Raw genomic sequence first — 21,760 nt, 5'->3', positions numbered from 1 at the left:
TAATATCATTTGAACGGAAATGTGCCCTAGACGTGCACAAAAGAAAATTGGTTAAATTTCGTCAATACGTGATACTAGGATATTATATTTTTTACAAATACAAAATAAGGTAGGTGCTATCTTTTCATAACATTTCAGCAAGTTAGTTTTTACTAATGGAGAGTAGCGTAAAAAAAATAGGAAAAAGTTCATCTCATTCTGCCGTCGAAATAAACTTATCCTTAATGCATATTTTGTACATGCAAACGTTTAAAATTTAAAGTAGTAAATACAATCTACAGCTTTTGAAACGTTTACTAAAGTCAGGTAAACTATTTCTACTTTAAATCTGAATTGTCATTGATCAATGTCAACGATGACGCAATAGGCATCCAATGAGCGTTCAGTATTCAAGCAGTTTATTAAATCATCATATCAGAATCTGGCGGTAAATATAAACGTAAATTTATATATAAATATAAACAAAATTTATTAAAAAGTGATATTATATTAAGTAAAAGTATTTTTTTTAATAAAATATATTCCTTTTAAATTATACAAAATATGACATACTAGTCGCTGACTATGATGACTTTAGACACATTTGTCACTTGCCTCCGTGGCGCAATTGGCTAGCGCGTTCGGCTGTTAACCGAAAGGTTGGTGGTTCGAGCCCACCCGGGGGCGATTTAATTTTATAGTTTGTGAATAATTTTAAGCAACAGCAATTACAATAAATATTATTTGATTGATGATACAGTCGTCTATTCTTAGACTATGTATACATTTCTAAAATATACATTAATATTAAAAAATAAAATTATTCAAAATTGGAATCACCGTAAGATTTCAGATTGACTTACGTTATACAAAATCAATGTACGCTCTGAGTTTTCATGTGCTTTATTGCTATTAATAATGTATATCGTACTCAGCTGTGTAGCTAAACATCGTAAGGAAACATCGTAATATACCGGATGAAATTTTACGAAATGTGTAATCCAACCCGTACCGGAGCAGCGGAAATGGTATAAGCTCAAAAAGGTTCCTTAATGAAGCATTTACACTTACGGTTTTTTTTTAACTTTACACAAAATAAAACAACATACAAGCAAACAGTACATCTGAATCGGTGATCAATCAAGATATCGGTCGAAAAATTCCATTAAATACACATATCGGTATACCCACAGCGAATAACTTAACAAAACAAATGTATTTACGTCATACGATCTTGATATAGGTCGCCTTATAGCCGTAACGTGCAGTCAGCTTCGGGTCGAGACCATGTTTACACGGTGCCATTCGAAAGGACTGATTGCTCTATCGAATGGATTTAAGGCTACATCCGATCACAACAATAATAAGAGGATTACCGTAGTACAGCAATAACTGCTCGTATTGAATTTGTAATGCGGAGGTTTAACAATATACTTATAATTTAAATCGTATATTCTTTTATCATTGTTTTAAAGTTATTTTTATTCGCGTTGGTTATAAAAGTATTGATATGGAATTATAATAATACATGAAATAAATATATAATAATCAATATTTTGGTATGCATTATCTGCGGACTTTAGACGTAAAAAATACACAATTGGTTGGCATTGGACGATATTTTTGACAGCGGCATTATCTTGAGTACGTTTCGTTAATTAGCTTCGATAAAACTTGTGTAACTTGTATATTACTGTATCACTATGTGACAGCTCAAAATATACTATGAAATATTTTTAATGAAACAACAACTAATCGCAGAGCAAATAACCAACCGGCTAGCGACAAACGTGGAGACAGATTACTTATAAGTTATATCGACATTGAAATAACTGCGTTCCTAGAGAGTGATCAGTTTTAAACTGTTAAAATGTCGGTGATACCAATATCAACTCCAGTTCTCCAGTCGTATATTGTATATTCGGCGATATTAGCATTAAAGTTAATATCTGTATCGACTTTAACATCGCTAGTGCGGTTATCACGAGGGATTTATGCAAATCCAGAAGATGCTAAGGCTTTGACAGGAAAAGTTAAATTAGATGATCCAATTGTAGAGAGGACTCGGCGCGCTCATCTCAACGACTTAGAGAATATTCCAGCATTTTGGATACTTGGAGCTTTGTACGTGACGACTGGACCGGCAGCAGCGTGGGCTAAATTTCTCTTCAGAGTGTACACAGTGAGCAGAATTATACATACCGTAGTGTATACGGTGGTACCTCTACCGCAGCCGATGAGGGCTATAGCATACGTAATCCCTGTTCTTATAAAGTGGTACATGGGAATTCAAATTGTATTATACTATATTAGCGCCGTGTAACTGTGTCTTGCTTACTATAGTTACATTCGCTTGTTTTTATTTTTATAATTTCTGAAATATAACAAATGTTATGAAACAAAATCATGTCATTTATTTTTTCTTTTATATTATTATTTATAAATTAAAGGCAAAAAAATGACATCAAATCGTAATACGCTTATCACGATGATTTGACGGTTTAGATAACAAAATAAGGTGATCAATGATGAGCTGAACAATAATTGGCGTCGCTACTCGGCGTTGTATATAACATTGAAGTTTCGTTTGTAACATCGATAGCAATTTAGAGGAAATGGTAATATTAATGTATGAAACTACGAGAGCGTTGCTGAAGAAAGTGGATAAAATTTTAGGAAAGCGCCAATACTAGGTAGGGTAAAATGAAATAAGAGAGAGAAAGTCACACATCCGCCTTCGAAGGGCTAGTTCGAAATTATTTTTTCAGCCTGACAACCGCGACAAGTTGATGGTGCTTGGCAAAGTAGAGGAGAAACGACCAAGTGGCCGCTGCCCCACACAATGGTCGGACCATCGGACCAAGTTACCAACCTCACTTGTCTCCAAGTGACCACAGCCCTGAGAAAAGCTGAGGACAGGAAGGACTGGAGAAAATTCACAGAGATCGTGTCCCAGACCCTAGATCAGAGTGGACACGACTTTCAGCAATGAAGTAAACGACCGAAAATGAAAAAAAAATTTCATACATTCCAATAAATGCAAAGGACTCTCTGAGATACTTCTTCCATCCACATACGAAAGTAAAATACACAATGGTTGTCGACGATTTTTTGCCAGCAGTTAATTGGATTATCGTGAACTCATTTCGTCAATTTCGATATTATGTGATAGTTATAATTATTTTTATTTATCTTACTATTCAGTTTTTGTTTTTTATCGTTGATAAATTAATGTACCTATATCTTTACTTATCGCTTTAAATAGTAATCACATTCATGAGAATGTTAAATCTGGATAAAGTTCCGAGTCTTCAAGACACGAGATTTCCCAGGACCCAAACTCTACCACCTGTATAAATTCAGTTGTTTTAAATATCTTAGGAATGGTGGTTCTTAGGAAAAAAGTATTCGAAAATTTTGTTTAATCTATGTTTTTAATAGCCCTCATCGCTCACGATAAAAAAAGTCCTGAATATTTTTTTTTAACACTTTTTTAACAGATTTTTTTATTATAATAGCATAACTAAGACCTAAACAATTTTTCAGATGCATACGTAAAATGAAATGCTATTTTGGTCCAACTTTGTTTTTTTTTTCTTTATTTCATTTAGGGACTTTTGTCCTACACAGGCACGTCAGTCCCATTGTCCAATTTTTCGTTCTTGAATTTAAAATCTCATTAATAACCGTATTTTCGCCTGATAATTTAATTCTAGGTTCTTTGAGAGCTTCACTATATTAAATAAAATTCAGGTGACTAAAATGGCATGAACATTCTTTTTTTTGTTTTCAGTACTACAATATCTGTCACGGAGCTTGCAACGACAAAACTGTCTCGCAATTTAATTTTATATTGCAAAAAAGAGAGAAAATTATGATAAAATAAATTTTAGACCTAAAATGATTTCATAATACGAAATCAGCACCAGTATAGAATATCGAATGCGTATTGAAAAATGCCAGCAACCAAATGGGCCCACACTAAGTTTTAATAAGAAGAGAAATATATAAAAACCAACTGACCTAAAATTCGGTTTTTTTGGATGTGAAATTATAGATGATATTTTTTTTAATACACAATTACTATAAAATTAGTATTTGCGTACTTTCGGTAGTATATTATTAGTACATTGGTACGAGTAAAAGCAATTAATTTCAAACTTCCATTTCATGGAAACGGAGAGATGAAAGAGCTTCGTGTAAATATTGCTTGTTTACGCGATCGAATTTTCGAGAATTCGCTTTACACACCGCATAGCGCTAGTTCTCGGCAAATACTCAAGATAATGGCTACATATAAATAATGTTATTTTTTAAAACATTAGTTTGTTTTGTAACAGTTATTTACTTTAGCTAAAATGTTAGCTATATTTTATTATTTTATAAGCAAAGGTTAGTCCTCCAGTCAGACCCGAGCTCCTGAACTGGGTTATGTGGGAGTCTTTACCTACTAAGACTGCTGCGATGGCCGTTTCCGGTAAGGAACGAAGAGGCTTCTTGATCGTTTCATTACTACAAACATCCCATACCTTTCTTCGCTTGTGACTTGGCAGAGCTATCTTCAGTGAACGAGTGATTTTGAAAAATTTCGATGGCCACATCTAAGTAGATTTCGGCAATAGCAAAGTAGCTACTTATTTGATATTGTAAATGAATAAATATTATTTAAATGTATTTATTTTCTTAGTTTTATTTTTTCAATTGAATCCTAGTTATGCAAAAAGCAGCCATGTGGCATTTATTCGAAAAATGAGTTATTAGCACAGCCATATTAATTTTGATATACCGGTTTTTTTTAAGAGACAGCCATGTTGATATCTTCTATAACAACGTATTTGCGTTATGAGCAATCAAATAAAGGCATTACAACAAATAGTTTTTGATAAGACAACATGGTGTAAAGTGCAGCCAAAATCGACATAAAATAAATAAATAACCTAAATTGCAGAAGTCAGCCAACCTATATGGCTGTTTTTTGCAAATTTCAATATTTTTAGGAGGTATTGGTTATCAAGTTACGTAAAAGGCAGCCACTGTGGTATTATTATTAATGCAAGCTGCATTAACAACATTCCGGCCAACATTTCAAAACAATTGATTTTTTTCTATGCTGTTAATGTAAGATTAACACTTCATTTATGCATTGAATAAAAAGACCCCCCGAACAATATGACTACCATACATCGTAAATTTTTTTTTATTCGTTTTAAAAACGAAGTTAATATTTTAGTCACTAACCATAATTTTCTTGGCTGTTTTTTGAATTGTCTTCCTGGTTTTTAATAATACAAAAAAGAACCAAAACCTGTCTGGCTTATGCTGTATTGTAATTTCTACAAGATTGACTATTATGTAAACAAAATAGCCACGTCTAAAAACGTAATTATTAAAAGCAACGAGACTGTCTAGAATAAAAAAATATCTTTTACTTATATTTTAAAAATATTATATTAACAGAAAATTAATAAATAAACGTAGGTACTCGATGAACTATCCGTGACTTCACTGACGTTAATATATGATTTTAATTATAGAAAGCGTTCGATAAATTAAGTCAAGCGATAAAACATAGTGTAACTTGTACATTACTGTTTCACTATGTGACAGTTTAAAATAAACTATGAAGTATGTTTAATGAAACAACACCAAAACTCGTAGCAAATATACCGTTACGAACCGGCTAGCGACGCACGTCGAGTCAGAACACTTATATCGACATTCACGTAACTCCCGTCTGAGCGAGCGATCCATTAAACAGCTAAAATGTCGGTGATACCAATATCAAACCCGGTTGTCCAATCATATATTGTGTATTCGGCGATATTAGCATTAAAGTTAATATCTTTATCGACTTTAACATCGCTAGTGCGGATGTCACGAGGGATTTATTCAAATCCAGAAGATGCTAAGGCTTTGAAAGGAAAAGTTAAGTTCGATGATCCAGCTGTAGAGAGGACTCGGCGCGCTCATCTCAACGACTTAGAGAATATTCCAGCATTTTGGATACTTGGAGCATTGTACGTGACGACTGGACCGGCAGCAGCGTGGGCTACACTTCTCTTCAGAGTGTACACAGTGAGCAGAATTATACATACAATTGTGTATGCAGTGGTACCTCTACCGCAGCCGACGAGGGCTATAGCATACATAATTCCTACTATTATCAAGTGGTACATGGGTATTCAAGTTGTGTTATACTATATGAGCGCTTTGTAATTGTAATTTCGTTCACTGGAGTTTAATTCCTCTGTTATTTTTTTATAATTCCTGAATTATATAACCTTTATGCAACAAAATCGTATTATTCTTATTCCCTTATTTTCATATTAACAATGAATTACAGGATATAGTAATAAAAGGCAAAAAAATAACATTAAACACGAAATACTTTTATCATGATGATTTAACATTTTAGTTAACAAAACAAGGTGATCAATTGTGTGATGAGTTGAACAATTTATTATCTACCGGCCGGCGTCAGCATTGTTTTATATCACATTGAAGTTTCGTTCGTCGAGTCGATAGCACGTGTTGCGTTAGTTAATTCACTTGCAAATAAAAACCGCAAAATATAAACATGGTGCCCGTCACGATAGCTGAACCGGCGGTGCAATCGTACATATTGTACTCGAGTATCTTAGCTCTTAAAGTACTAGGCATGGCGGTACTGACGGCAAGAGAACGATACAGGAAGAAAGTATTCGCAAACGAAGAAGACGCTAAAAAGACTAAGGGAATAGTGAAGTTTGATGACCCCGATGTCGAGAGAGTCAGGCGAGCTCACTTGAATGATTTAGAGAATATCCCTGTGTTTTGGGTATTGGGTGCATTGTACTTGACTACAGGGCCTTCTAGTGCGCTGGCTACTCTTTTGTTCAGAGTGTACACTGCGGGCCGTGTCTTACATACCATCGTGTACGCCGTCAAACCCTTGCCTCAACCAGCTCGTGGTATCGCATACGGAATACCATATTTAATTAAGTGGTACATGGGAGTCAAAATTGTATCTCACTATTTAACTGCGCTATAATATTATTCAGATAATTTTGTTAAGGTTAAATTAATTGTTCATTGTGTTATAAGTTTTATATAGACGCTCCTTGATAACAAAAAAGTGATAATGTTCATACTGTGACTTTACAATTATGTATTTTGTTGAGTGAATAAAAAGTATTAAAGGTATTTATAATAATAATGGCCAAAAATTATTTTCCTTCGTAGGATTTTTTTAATTTATAATACAATTTTTTAGTTATAATGCATAGTTATCACCGTAATTATTTTCAAATATAGGAACACATCAATGACCATGAATCGTTATGATTTAACGTCATCACAAACGCTTGTAATACAATATCGGCCTTAGTTATAAGCGTTGCTTAGCGGGTGATTAGTTAATGTTGTCTTCTTCTTTCGAATGTCAATGCAATAATGACAGAAAGAGCGCAATCAGAGTTAAACTAAACAGTCGCTAAGCAACGTTTACAAGCAAGGCCATATATATGTATTATTCAAGCAGCGCCGACGAAGTATTCTGATAATAATTAATATGACCGTTCTTTATATCTATCTCGTTCTATCACTGTCGCTATCTACATCACACACTTTTATGTGTATCGAGCAAAGCGCCTAGTCTAAATCTTTATAAAAAATACAGATATATTGATAACACAATATAACGATAAAAATAAAATAAAGCCCTTAGTGATAATATTATATAGATTTTGTTTATATACACAAAAAATGGTATAAAATACAATGTACAAGATAACTTTGAATTAAATCACACAACGAAACAATAATGAAGTATATATAATTAGAACTTTATGATAAGCTGCTTTGTTTGTCTTGTGGTTAGCTAGATCAGGCTAACAGAGGTCACAGATCATGAGGTCAATGTTGGTACAGGGTTGGGCTAATACTCTAGCATCTGATGTCCTGATCTCTCTCCGTCGTCGTAGTGCCAAGCCATCGGACTATTAGAATGAACAAATACATTCTGCACCTCTGCACCTGTGTTTGTTCACACATTCGTAAAGTAATATATTGTATTCTTGTCCAAAACCATAAAGTAGTAGGACATATCATAAGTGAAGATAATACATATAATTTTATGAATATTGTGATAATTAAATAATTCTAATTAAATAAATCTATTTACTTCAAATAAACATAACGTTTAAAATTAAATATAACAAAAACAGTAATTAAAATAAAACGTTTAAATTATTGAGAGTTTCGAGTTATAATTAATTTGGTTATGCACGCACAGTCTAAACTAAAATACGTACTATTGAACTTGAATTTAAATTTAAAATACATACTTTGATTTCAAGAGCTAATGTTGCACCACGTCTGTCTATCTTCAATGTAGCCATTGCTTTTAGCACATTAAGGTAAATAAATTAAACCTAACCCGATCGACCTTTTTAAAATGTAATTAGAGATAATTCTAATTAATAATGTTTGTGTTGCTATCATTTATATTATTATGTTCTGACAAATTTTAAATTTTACATGTGGATAAACAAGCATAAGCCATAAATACAGATTGTCGACCATTAGCATAAAAAAGGAAGATTCAAAAGTAAATAGGCATCTTATATGGAAGTGAGTTCCATCTTAGACAGCATCCATACTTATCATCGGATATTTTATTGTGGCCAGGTAGATGCGAATGAAAATTTTATATCCTGTTAATTAACGCTTTATAACAAATTAAATCAAATCAAATGATATATTCATGAATCAAGGTTCAGACAATGTTACATTGAATGAAACTTAAGTTAGTGTGGTATTGTTACTGTGTATCTTTTGTCTTGTTAAATTAATTCCACTATTAACGTGTTAATTAGAATTATATACATAGACACGTAGCCTTGTATCTAATCAAACATATTAGAATGAAACCATAGACAATTTAGTACTTTTTAATAATATGACATATTTTCATATTAATATGCATTTTATTTCTCTTTATTTCAAATATTTCTGTGGAAACTTTATTGTTTTGTGTATTTTAGGAATTATGTAACAGTTTGTATACCCTAAAATAAAATTAATAAATTAAAGTTCTAATAAATCTAAGTATTATCCGGTTTTAAAGATTTAGCTAGGCGCTTATTGACGGGTTTTGGTTTAAGTAGAGTATATAGCATAAATAAATATGACCTTGGATTTAAATGACATCATCGGTAGGTAAGGGTCTAAAGATTATGTGGTATTCATTGTGGATTCATAAAATCAGAATGTAGGCGAAGTTGGTATTAAAACTTTGAAAGTAAAATTAAAATGGCATAAGTAGTTTTTGTCAATAATATTAAATCTATTATAAATAACTCCTCCCACTTCATATTCATATAAAATTTAATAAAAATTGAACTTTTTGAAGGATTAATTTACATATTTACTGCTCTGTATATAGTAAATTATTGTACATCAATTCCTACAAGAAGTTCAGTTGAGTGTTTTAACGCAGATTTCAATATATACTATACCTACTCGTTATTATTAGGTCCTTACATATGAAATTGGCGTTTTGTACGGGAGAGTATAAAGTATTTTTTTTTGTAAAATATATTTAATTAATCAATGTATGCACCGTTGTTATCTATGCACTTTTGCCATCTCATAGGTAACTAATATATTGATACTAATAGATTGACCAATCTCGGTTGTTTAGCAGCTAGTTCTTCCTTCATGGTTTGCAGTTGCTGACAATAGATAACTACCTTAATCGTTTGGCCAGATTTTAGAAAGCTGTAGTGAACGACACCGGCGCTAATCCACCAAACACTCACAAGTAACTTTTTCTAAGTCAATTTTCGTTTAGGACAGGATTTGGCTGGGCCTCCAGGGTTCAGCCATTGCGACGAGCGCTTCCGATTATCGTACAGTATCCACTTTTCATCATAAGTAATGATTCGATTTAAAATCGCGTAAAGACGCGTGTTTGCAAGTTCAATTCACTCAATTCATGAGGTACCAATCGTTCAAGTTTTTTTACTTTCCCGATTTGCTTCAAGTGGATTAATACAGTTTTATCACTTACCCCGAAGCCTGCAGCTATCTCTGAAGTGCTTTGTGATGGATTCGCTTCCACAATAGCTCTTACTTCTTCATTTTTCACTTTGGTCTCAGACCGTCCACGATGTTGGTTCTGAAGGTCGAAATTTCCAGAACGAAAACGTTGAAACCAAAAACGTACCGTGCTTTCTTTTGCGACACCAGCGCCGTACACATCATTAATCCTTCGAGCTATTTCTGCAGCTCTGGTGCCACAGTAGAACTCGTACTCGTAAATATACCGATATTTCATGTTTTCCATTGTGCGGTAATAAGCGTCGCCAAAGAAAAAAATAATGAGGAAAATGAATGACTGTTTTCAAAACTCAAATGTACTAAATGAATTTATAAATTTGAATTTGGAATTCTTAACTTTGGAGATATTCTCCTCTTTGGAGATATTTCAGATCAAAGTGGTCAGTACGACAAAACGCTAATTTCATATGTAAGGACCTAATATGAAAATCTATATAAACATATTCAAAAGTTTAGTAGTTATAATGATATAGTATACTTTTTCGGACAACCACTCTTGTGACCTCTAAAGGCGTCTCGGACGATAATTCTGGGGGGTGGCCCCCCATTCTGTCTATGGCAGCAACGTGTGCTTGATATTGACGACCATCGACAACGGAGAATAGATAACAATGTAATTTATCACCCTAACCACCTGTCAGAGATTGATTGATCAAAACATGACGAAACAACAAATGTAGTTATAGTCCATACAAATTAACATTTCAAACAAGAAAATGTTATAATGTTATTATAACTATCTAATTTTCATTAACAAATTAATTTATCCTGTAAATAATATATTGTAAAATTGTTTATTTATTTAATTTTATATTCGTTTATATTAATTACGTTTCGATTATCCCTCTCTCTTTATCTTATTTCACTTGTGTTTTGCATCTTAATTCTTTTAATATTTGATCTTAATACAATACATTTTAATTTATTATTAGAAAATATTATTAGTTAAGTTTTTATTAATATTCATATTTTATTTAATATAATTATACCGTTTATTTCAAATATAAATAAGAATAAAATTGGAGGTGGATAGGCCACATTGGTATTAACCGAAAGGTTGAAAATTCTAACCAAGTCACGCAAATGCTACATGAATATAATATATTTATGTATACAACTCTTTGAAACCTGCACGTATTGGATGAAATGTTGGTATCCGTATATTTCCAATACCCCAATGACTTGTGTTAGATTTAACCTCGCTATCCATCTCCTCAACGGAATAAATCTTTATCCAGCTGACAGGACTATTACCTACAACCAATGACTAAACTTTACAAATATACTTTCCTTTACAAATATAAATTATAATATTTGTTTACTCTAAAATAATGGTTTATGTAGGCTTTTATGTAACTCCTCGAAAAATCTTAACTTTTTATTTTAATTAAAATGTCTAGGTGCGTATCATAAGTTTTACTGGTTTTATTAAAAAAAATTTTTAAATATAAATTAAATAATGAAATTGTAGTTGCTTAGTAATAATTACTCCTAAATTTAAATAATACTACTGATATTCTTATTATTAGTATTATATAAAATGTTTGATATATTTATTTTATGATATAGCGATATTTACTACATTTATATATTATGTAAAAATACAGCAAAATATTACAGTTTAAGCGTAAGTAGTAAGTAAAATTATGTTTAACCATATACTATTAAATAATTTCTAGCCCACATAATATATTCATCTATAGCATACTAATATTATAAATGCGAATGTAAGTGAAATTTGCCTGTATGCATTCACGGTAAAACCAATGGACTGATTTTGATGAAATTCGGTAAGCTTAAGCCTCAAAGAAGGACATATGCCACTTTATATTATATACATATATTTTTATACCTAACCTCTGAATACCATACCCGTTCAAAATCATGACGGGTAGCTGTTTCATTATAAAATGCGGGACAAATAGGTATAAGCACTCCTATTCCGTTAAGTTGGAGCGCAGCTGTCTAATTGAAAACTAATTCAATAGATGATGCTATTCGTGATTTTCACGTTTGGACACATGCTGTCCATGACTCCATGTACAGCATGCGAAATAAGCGGCTTGAGATTTTTAAATTTCTTATTTATGTGTCCTATGGTTATGTGAATGTTAACAAAATTTAACACACATTTAACACATTTAACAACACTATTAACAAAATTTAAGCAACCGGTTAGTGTATCCTAAACTAAAATGAATTATAAATAACAATTAATATACCAGAGTAACTGTTTATTAATTTAACTAAAACAAAGTTGCTTGAAACTGGTTTGATGACCAGTCGCCGTAGTTCGTTTATCGCTATTCTGTTTAACGCAAGATTATTTTTCTTTAGTATTAATGTGAGTACATTAATACTAAAGAAAAATAATCTTCTATTAAAAAAAAAGAATAGAATAGAATATGCTTTATTGTACACCAAAAAAGTTACAGAACCATTTTAAACACAAACATAAAAAAAGAAACAAAAACTATTTATGTACAAAAGGCGGTCTTATCGCTAAAAGAGCGGTCTCTTCCAGACACCATTTAAATAAATAAAACAAATATAGTGGTGTCTAGGAATGCCGATGTGCCATCGAATTAAGCAAGTGAGGGAATATAGTGCCCGCGTAATGTGTCCTACGCAGTTTGGTGGACTCCCTTAAAATCGGTCAGGAGGATATCATCTATACAAATAATTAATATTGAAGTGTCTGTCCGTGACTTCAAATTAACTGCCTCTTATTAATTTAGGATTTCTATTTGCGTGTTAACAAAACCAAAACAATAGATTTTATTTTATTTTAAACGATCTTTAGACTTTACCGGCTATCTTTAGGCTACATCCGGTAAATGTCCCACTGATGGCTTCCACTTCTTTAGAGGAGATTATTCTACAACGCTGCCCCATAGCGGGTTGGTGGATACTGGATATACAACTACAAATGTGGAAGATATTCATGCGCCACATACCGGTTTTCTCACGATGTTTCACTTAATCGCCCGAGATGAATTATAAGCACAAATTAAGCAAAAAACAAAAATTAGTAGTGCTTGTCGGGGCTAGAACCTGTAATCTTCGGTTACGTTAAGTTATACTTATTATAGCCACTAAGCTATATCGTCTCTTTAAAAGTTATTTAATTTAATTTGAAAATAGAAACAATTTTTCGTCCTGCCTAACAAAAGCGCAGCAAAATTATCTTGTCATAAAAAAACATACACGTGGGCTAAAAAGCCATGTGTAAAAGTTAGTTTATAAATATGTCTTATTTATTTACAATAGTATATTATTTTTTATACATAACCTTTATTTTTATACATATCATATCTTATTTTAAAAATACAACTAATTTGTAATCATCATAATTCAAAAAACATCTTTGGATGATTAATTTGGGCCTTGTCAATAAGAGCCTCCGTGGCGCAATTGGCTAGCGCGTTCGGCTGTTAACCGAAAGGTTGGTGGTTCGAGCCCACCCGGGGGCGAGCAAACTTTTTTATTAATTAATTCTATTGGAAAATAATGTATGCGCTTATAAAACTAAAGTTTTTTATTAGGTATTATTAAAATATGTTAAAAACACTTTTGTTTCTTAAATAAAACGGACGAGAAAATAATAGCTTTTGACCTTACTCATAAAATATTTAATATTTATAGGAACATAAAAAGACACAACCAATTTATTTATAATATTGCAATAAAAATACCTTCTATAGAAAATGTATAAGTATTTATGATTACCTATAAAAACATTTTTATTAACATCATCAGGCGTGTTTCGCTCAAAATGAAATACAGTTCTGCTACTCATCTCGACAGTCCTAACGAAAAATACCATAAGTAATACCGTAACTGACTTCCACCATTTTAAAATAGTAATAAAATAATAATAATATCCTCCAGATCAATTTCGGCCACGGCGGCCAATCTCAAGAGAGATTAGCCAACTACGCAGGAGATATTATAGTGCACAAGTGTGTGCGCAAACACAGGTGCACTCTCTATTCTCTAACTCTCATAATCCGATGGGACGGCAATTCGACACGACCGAAAAGAGTTCAGGCGCAGCACCAACGGCTTTACGTGCTTTCAGAGGCACGGGAGTAAACACATTTCCAACTTCCAGACACCGGGCTGTTAATGAGAATTTTCTGACAGAAAAACACAATAACTATTTATTACCCCGACTCGGGAATTGATCCCTGGACCTCCTGGTCTGCGGTCTTACATCAAGCCACTAGATCAACGAGGCAATCAACAAAATAGTACTAGCTTAAAATCGTATTAGTGTACTGTAATAGGAATGAAAAAAAGTCGTAAAAATTACAATCAATATTATGGTCGAACATACTTGGCACCTACATAATAAAATAATCGACATAGACAAACGAATTAACGACTACTAAATTAAATAATCCACAGACTTTAATATAAAAAAAACATATTATAACATTTTTGATGCGATTATTTGTTAAGACATTGCAGTAGTAAACATTGCAATTTAGTACTTAGATCTTTTTACGAGGCAAGGAATTGTTCTTATGCCTTGATATATATAATACTACTTATATTACTTATATTCATTTTAACTCTTACAAAAATGTATCTATCTATGCACAAAGAACATATAGACATTTTAAACTGAATTTTCTTTTGCGGTATTCGTCCCGTATAGATATGGGTTCCCTTTTGAAGATACGAGATCTTAATTAGGGCCCGTCGATCTAGTCTTAGAGATTAGGCTTCAGACAGACAAACAGTGGTTCAGTAATATATGCCAATAAATTAGGGCAGTCACACTGGGATTCCAAGGTTGAATTACTGATATTAGTCTCAGTATATATTTAGTAGGTGTTATCACTAAACAGTTATGCGTCCGATCAATAAAGATAAGATACGAAACACATTACAATTCGAGCAGCGAGTAAAGTCTATCCGTAGATTAACACATAAGCGTAGTTCTGATTAAAGATTACGTCAAATGTCTTATTATTATCAACAATACGGTTTGTAATAATAAAACAAAGTATTATAGCTCTGCCCTGTAAGTCTTCTATTTTTATTTTTAAGAACTTTTTTTTAAGGCAACGTTCCTTTGGAAGCTGATGGTATGTGATGATAACTTTTGCACCATGACAATGGATTTACAAGAGAAATGGATAAATATTGATAGATAAACATTTTATTCAAGAACATTTACAATTTTATAAAAAATATAGTTGTAACGATGACACTGCGAAAATAAAAATTGTGTTGCAGATGTCAACGTTCACTTCCATACTATTAACATTTTTTTTATAGAATAGGAAGGCGGACGAGCATATGGGCCACCTGATGGTAAGTGGTCACCAACGCCTATAGACATTGGCATTGTAAGAAATGTTAAACATCGCTTACATCACCAATGCGCCACCAACCTTGGGAACTAAGTTGTTATGTCCCTTGTGTCTGTAATTAAACTGGCTTACTCACCCTTCAAACCGGAACACAGCAATACCAAGTACTGCTGTTTTGCAGTAGAATATCTTATGACTGGGTGGTACCTACTCAGACGAGCTTGCACAAAACTCTACCAACAGTATTATAAGTATAAGGTTCCAAAAAGAATAACTAATAAATATGAATGGAATGTTATAGTATACAGTTAGTAGTTATCGTGTGTGCGTATGTGTGTGCGTGTGTATAAAATTATTTAAACTATTTCCATGTGTCCCATGTGCTGGTGATACTCAGTCACCCTTAAACCAGTGTACCTAGTGCGAGTTTTTCACTTATTCGATAGCGTTGGCGTTAACTGGAGTGAAAATAGCGCTGTCTAGTTACAATAATCGGAATTTCATATAAATTGTAGTTAACGTCAACGAACAATAGCCACTGGGTGATTGAGACCCTGGCCATTCGGGCTAAAATAAAAAGACGCGGTGGCTAAACCTGTCGGTGAGGTTTAGTCCGGATAAAGGGGGCAACCCCCAGGCCCGCACCCAGACTGGCCTAGACCGGTCAGGAGGAACCAACTCTAACGTCAACGATATCGAAAAACAAAAGAAACTAATACTAGGGCAAACAGAACAGAGTAATACAAAGTATTATTTTTAATGGTAGAAATAATCATGGGTTTGCATCCGTAGATCAACCACAGGCATTAAGCCCTAACAAATTATTATGGTATTGACGCTACGAATACTCTCTTTTAAGCTCTGAAAACAATCTGCAGATGTCAATTTATGTTTACCCGATAGCATTCGATATGGCACTCAGTAGGCAATCTACTCCAACTCAAAGCTAACAAGGGGATTACGTTTGAAGATGGTACAGGAACATATCCATGTAGAGGTGTAAATGGCTTTAACTGTAATATGTGGTAATAATAAATTCATAACGCTAACCGATGATACATTTAATCCCCGCGTACGCAATGATATTAATCGAAAATTTCATTTGCATATTTTTTTTTATTTCACATTAAAGTTCGTTCAATAGTCGAAGTTCAAAGAAATACTTAACTATTTAAATATTCGTATTAGATAAATTTCATTACTGTTTAATATTAACTTTTATAATTAAGGTATTACTAGCAATAAAATACCACATATTAAAACGGATTTTAATCAACGATTCAACTTACATATCTAAGGTTTTATTTTATCTTTTACATCATCCACACACATATAGCACTTTCAATACTTTTTCAACAGTAATACTGAACATGCAAGATTATTATTTAGCTTTCTATATTTGTGAAGAATAAAAAAAATATTAACCTACAGTTTCTGAAATGCTGATCAAAGTCAGAAAAACTAATCAGACTAACTGTTGAACGCTCATTGGTCGCCTATAGCGTCATTAGTTGCTGACGACCAATGACTATTCAGAAAAACTTAGCACTCAATCTTACTTTGATCAGCGTTTCAGACGTTAGAATTATACCTGCGTATTTAAAAAAAACTGGAGTATTATCTTAATAAGCAAATACATTATGTTTCATGTATGTTTAAACATTAAATAATAATAATAATAATGTCCTCCAGACCGATTTCGGCCACGGCGGCCAATCTCAAGAGAGATTAGCCAACTGCGCAGGAGATATTATAGTGCACAAGCGTGTGCGCAAGCACAGGTGCATTCTCTTTTCCCTAACTCTCATAATCCGATGGGACGGCAATCCGACACGACCGGAAAGAGTTCAGGCGCAGGACCAACGGCTTTACGTGTTTTCCGAGGCACGGGAGTGAAAACACTTCCAACTTCCAGACTCCGGGCTGCTACTGAGAATTTTCTGACAGAAAAACCCAAAAACTTTTTATTGGCCCAACCTGGGAATTGAACCCAGGACCTCCGGGTCCGCGGCCTTAAACATTACACCATACATACATTAAACCACTAGACCAACGAGGCAGTCGAAAAATATTAAATACATTAAATACTATGTGTTAATAGTATTTATTTAAACATCATTACTACTTATTCTAAACGACATAATAGGTATTTGAATTTTGTTTAAATTTTGAATTTCAAAAATCATCACATCAAAGAATGCCGCTGTACGCTACAGCAACATCAAATACCGACTTACAATGAAGTAGATACTATTACATTTTTCATTAAAAAGTACATAAAAGTGTCAAATTTCATATTAATCGGATAAACAAATTCGAATTCTATTAATCTTTTCTATTTTATTCTATAACGTCATTGTAAATTAAAATATCCTCAATTTCGCAGAATTCACACAAACAACTATTTAAAAGTAAAAACAAGTTTCAATGTACCGTGTTCTGTGTTTGATATGCAAATTGAGTTTCCTCGTTCCGCTGCTCCGAAAACCATTGAATTAACGAATGATTTCAGACACACGAGCTCCGTAACATTATTTGTACTTGTAACCTTTATCTGAATAATTTTACATTTTAATTTCCTATTTATACGTCATTTTTTTTCATTAAATAAGCGAATTTTTCAACCGTAACGTTTTTTAAAATAATTTATTCGTTGATATTTAATTTTTCCAACAAGTTAGTATGATACATAACTTACGTTACAAATCCCCTCATTTTTAAATTAATCTACACTATTTTTGTCAAGTCACCATTACACCTACGATTACACTACTATGAAAATAATATATGATGATGCACATTTTCTATGCGTGTGAATAATATTACACGTCTTATTAATATTCTGTATAAGTAAAATAGTCTGTATATGTCGTGCATAATAATATGTAGGTATGTGTCTATAATAAAATGTCGTGTAAATAGTCTATGTGTATGTAAAGCAATCGTCTCCTCTTAAGAAAAATAGAAAGAAAGGAAGCATAGGCACCGTGCTGCTCTAGAGCAAGTTTTTGAATAAATATGTGACTTTCTCTGATATATGCAGACTACCTCACGATTTTTTTTATAGAATAGGAAGGCGGACGAGCATATGGGTCACCTGATGGTAATTGGTCACCAAACGCCCTTAGACATTGGCATTGTAAGAAATGTCAACCATCGCTTACATAGCCAATGCGCCACCAACCTTGGGAACTAAGATTTTATGTCCCTTGTGCCTGTAATTATATATATTTTCCTCAATCAATGAGTACGAGATTAATTATAAACACAAACTAAGTATAGTGCTCCACGTGCTATATCCACTTAGCTATTTCGCTTTTAATGAACTCCAATCTTACTAATAACGATGACGAAGCTATAGTGGGATCGAAGAGAAACCTTAAACATTCATATAATAATCTTCACGACGTGCAGTTCTCAGTGACTTGGAATTTAAAAAAATATTAATACATGGCTATGATAACGCTAACCAGTCCTGTGGTCCAATCTTATATTTTGTATTCATCGATTCTTGCTGTGAAGTTACTGTCCGTAGGAATGCTGACAGGGCTATTCCGGTTAACCCGTGGTATTTTTATAAATCCGGAAGACGTGCAGATTTTAGGTGGGAAAATTAAATTTGACGATCCAGTTGTCGAAAGATCACGACGCGCTCATCGCAACGACATAGAGAATATTCCAGCGTTTTGGATACTTGGAGCTTTGTACGTGACGACTGGACCGGCAGCAGCGTGGGCTAAATTTCTCTTCAGAGTGTACACAGTGAGCAGAATTATACATACCGTAGTGTATACAGTGGTACCTCTACCACAGCCGACGAGGGTTATAGTGTTCAAAATAGGGTATCTTATCACGTGGTACATGGGCATCCAAGTTGTGTTTCATTACATAACCGCAGTGTAATTTTTTAAGATTTTTTTTTAATTACTTCATTTTAACACAGGTTATAGAAGGGTGTTTTTCTTTGCTCACATTTTTTTTTTCTAAAGTATTTTATTATGCCATTAATAATATTGATTTTGTATATTAGAAATTAATAAATATTAATATTTTAAATTAAATTCATATATATATAGTATGAGTATATGGCCAGCATTTACAAGGAAGACTGAGGTTTCATATATTCAGTCATAAAAACATTTAAGGAAAACCAGTTGTTGAGTTCAGAGTTCTCTTTAATATTGTTTAAAAATATATTTTAAATTGAGATGTGTTTAGAAGAAACAGCAATCCAGTCTTACGTCTTATGTTCAATTATTCTTGGTCTCAAAATATTGATTATGGCAATATTGACAGCAAGAGTACAATACAAAAAGAAAGTATTTGCAAACGAAGAGGACGCTGAAAAGACTAAGGGAATAGTGAAGTTCGATGACCTCGATGTCGAGAGAGTCAGGCGAGCTCACTTGAATGATTTGGAAAATATTCCTGTGTTCTGGATATTGGGTGCTTTTTACCTGACCACCGGACCACCCAGCGAGTGGGCAACTCTCTTGTTTAGAGTGTACACCGCCAGCCGTGTTATACATACCATCGTGTACGCCATTAGACCCCTGCCTCAACCAGCGCGTGGCTTTGCATACGATATACCAAACTTTATCATGTTGTACATGGGAGTCAAAATCATTTCTCATTTCAAAGCTACATTCTAATTTAAGATATACGCCATAATTAAGATTTTATAAGCATTGTTAATATGTCTGGGTAAGGAGAACAGCCTTGTGAATCTCGAATCTATTTTTATTATTAATAGAGCTTTAAATGAAAATTTAACTTTTTTACATATATTTTATATGAATTTTACTTTAATAAAAAAATTAAAACGTTGTTGTTGTTATTTCACAATATAATCGATTAATCTTATATATATATTATGCCCCAGCAAACGTATATTAATACATTTTCCTTTGTATTAAATACTAGTGGATCACCTGCGGCTCCGCCCGCGTCATTATCTAAAAACCAGTTAAACGGGATAAAAAGGCCAAAATATGTTAATTGTGATAAGCGCGAAGAAGTAATAAATATTTACAGCACACACAACCTTTCGTATTTATAATATTAATGCGATTATTATTATTCTAGTAATTAAAGAAAAATGGATATACTGATTTTTTTTAATGCCTCCTATACTATATTGATGTAGTATCTCCATTTGCTATAACAACGATATCTTTGGAATGACTTATATGTGAACATGCTCATAAAGTTGTGCATGAGTAAATCAGCAGCGAGTAATAAAAAAAGATACAACCCTTCTTATCTAATCAGACTATAAATAGGGTCAAAATAAAAAAAAGTAATGCAAGCTTTAATGAAATCTATAATCTATGCGAAATATTAACCCATCAACTGGCGCGCCTCCCAAAATGGGACGCGTCAAAACGTGTGTAGTGATACTGCATTTTGTAAATATACGATTTAGCTATGAAATCAAGCAAAAACTTCTTTTTTTTTATAATCGTCGAGAGGGCAAATGACTCTACTCCACCTGATGGTAAGTGGTAGAAGAGTTCAAACGCGACGACGGCCAGTACAGACGGAAAGAATGTTCTGCACTAGCCGCCTTCGCCTTGCCGGTCCGCAAGATGCCTCTTCACGCCTCGTTTGAAGGAACTCGGGTTGTAAAAGGAGGGGAACACGTGAGCTGGTAAGGAATTCCATTTTTTGGAAGTGCGACAAAGAAAGGAGAAAACTATACATGAACCAGTTTTAATTTAAAAAATATACCTTATTTTACAAAAAAATTATCGCAATTTTTACTTCCCACTTAATTTCCAATGCTAACAACGTGTGTAAAAAACTTTAGAATATTTACATACTAATCTGTAAGGAATTTTATGAAGAATCTATAAAAATATATATTAATAGGTAATCAAATCAAAATCATTGAGAAATCTTCGAAATAATGTATCTGTCACTACCCAGGTTACAAATAAAACATTTACTTAAAAGTAATAGAAAAAAATTGTAACCCTTCTAATCTAATTTAATTATAAACACTTTATCACTTAGCGATTGAATGTAAACTTTATGAAGCCCTACAACTAAGGAATAGGTAACCTTAAAAGTAAAAACAAATCTTTAAAATTCAAAACAAAAATATTAACTTAAGATGTCTACACGAATAGAAAAAAATTACAACTGAGTTAATAGTTGCAACCTAAAGCCACAAAGTATTTAATATTATTAATGTAATAATGAAATTAATAAAAAAACTCAAAACAATCAAACGAAACGACGACAGAACAACGACAGCAAAAAATTAAACGAAACGCGAATGATAATATGTATTGCCATACATGATGATCACTCCGGAAAATCTAGACACCGCGATTCAGAAATTGGCATATTTC

At 32.9% G+C, this 21,760-nt stretch overlaps 4 protein-coding genes and 2 non-coding genes across 6 annotated transcripts in view; 5 read left to right on the top strand and 1 right to left on the bottom strand.

Moving 5' to 3' along the window:
- The window catches only part of LOC126778590 (EF-hand domain-containing protein 1-like), a 34,863-nt gene extending 26,438 nt beyond the window's left edge, over positions 1–8,425 (bottom strand). The window contains exon 1 of the mRNA XM_050502272.1: positions 8,304–8,425. Within this exon, the coding sequence (XP_050358229.1) occupies positions 8,304–8,357 (54 nt within the window). The 5' untranslated portion in view covers positions 8,358–8,425. The remainder of the gene's footprint in view (positions 1–8,303) is intronic.
- Trnan-guu (transfer RNA asparagine (anticodon GUU)) lies at positions 593–666 on the top strand. The gene has a single exon. It is a non-coding gene; the product is annotated as a tRNA-Asn (tRNA).
- Positions 1,246–6,275, top strand: LOC126778915 (uncharacterized). Its single transcript, XM_050502671.1, has 2 exons — positions 1,246–2,298; positions 5,778–6,275. Exons 1-2 carry the CDS (start codon positions 1,850–1,852, stop codon positions 6,193–6,195), a joined length of 867 nt encoding a protein of 288 aa, XP_050358628.1. The 5' UTR covers positions 1,246–1,849; the 3' UTR covers positions 6,196–6,275.
- LOC126778924 (uncharacterized) lies at positions 6,403–19,343 on the top strand. Its single transcript, XM_050502682.1, has 2 exons — positions 6,403–7,005; positions 18,890–19,343. The coding sequence occupies exons 1-2, from the start codon at positions 6,557–6,559 to the stop codon at positions 19,305–19,307; spliced, it is 867 nt and encodes a 288-aa protein (XP_050358639.1). The 5' UTR covers positions 6,403–6,556; the 3' UTR covers positions 19,308–19,343.
- Trnan-guu (transfer RNA asparagine (anticodon GUU)) lies at positions 13,480–13,553 on the top strand. The gene has a single exon. It is a non-coding gene; the product is annotated as a tRNA-Asn (tRNA).
- A 58-nt stretch (positions 19,344–19,401) lies between the features above and the next one.
- LOC126778896 (microsomal glutathione S-transferase 1-like) lies at positions 19,402–20,231 on the top strand. Its single transcript, XM_050502650.1, has one exon. The coding sequence runs from the start codon at positions 19,613–19,615 to the stop codon at positions 20,054–20,056; it is 444 nt and encodes a 147-aa protein (XP_050358607.1). The 5' UTR covers positions 19,402–19,612; the 3' UTR covers positions 20,057–20,231.
- The last annotated feature ends 1,529 nt before the right edge of the window (positions 20,232–21,760 follow it).

The sequence above is a fragment of the Nymphalis io genome, chromosome 2 (assembly GCF_905147045.1).
Source record: "Nymphalis io chromosome 2, ilAglIoxx1.1, whole genome shotgun sequence".
Lineage (NCBI taxonomy): Eukaryota > Metazoa > Arthropoda > Insecta > Lepidoptera > Nymphalidae > Nymphalis > Nymphalis io.
This window is presented reverse-complemented; position numbering and strand designations above follow the sequence as displayed.

Bases quoted from the DNA above. Each gene is read 5' to 3' on its own strand.
- LOC126778915 (XM_050502671.1), top strand. From the start codon at position 1,850: ATGTCGGTGATACCAATATCAACTCCAGTTCTCCAGTCGTATATTGTA. The intron at 2,299-5,777 runs GTAACTGTGTCT...CCCGGTTGTCCA, and splicing joins TTATACTATATTAGCGCCGT to ATCATATATTGTGTATTCGG.
- LOC126778924 (XM_050502682.1), top strand. From the start codon at position 6,557: ATGGTGCCCGTCACGATAGCTGAACCGGCGGTGCAATCGTACATATTG. The intron at 7,006-18,889 runs ATAATATTATTC...TCCTGTGGTCCA, and splicing joins TCTCACTATTTAACTGCGCT to ATCTTATATTTTGTATTCAT.
- LOC126778896 (XM_050502650.1), top strand. From the start codon at position 19,613: ATGTGTTTAGAAGAAACAGCAATCCAGTCTTACGTCTTATGTTCAATT.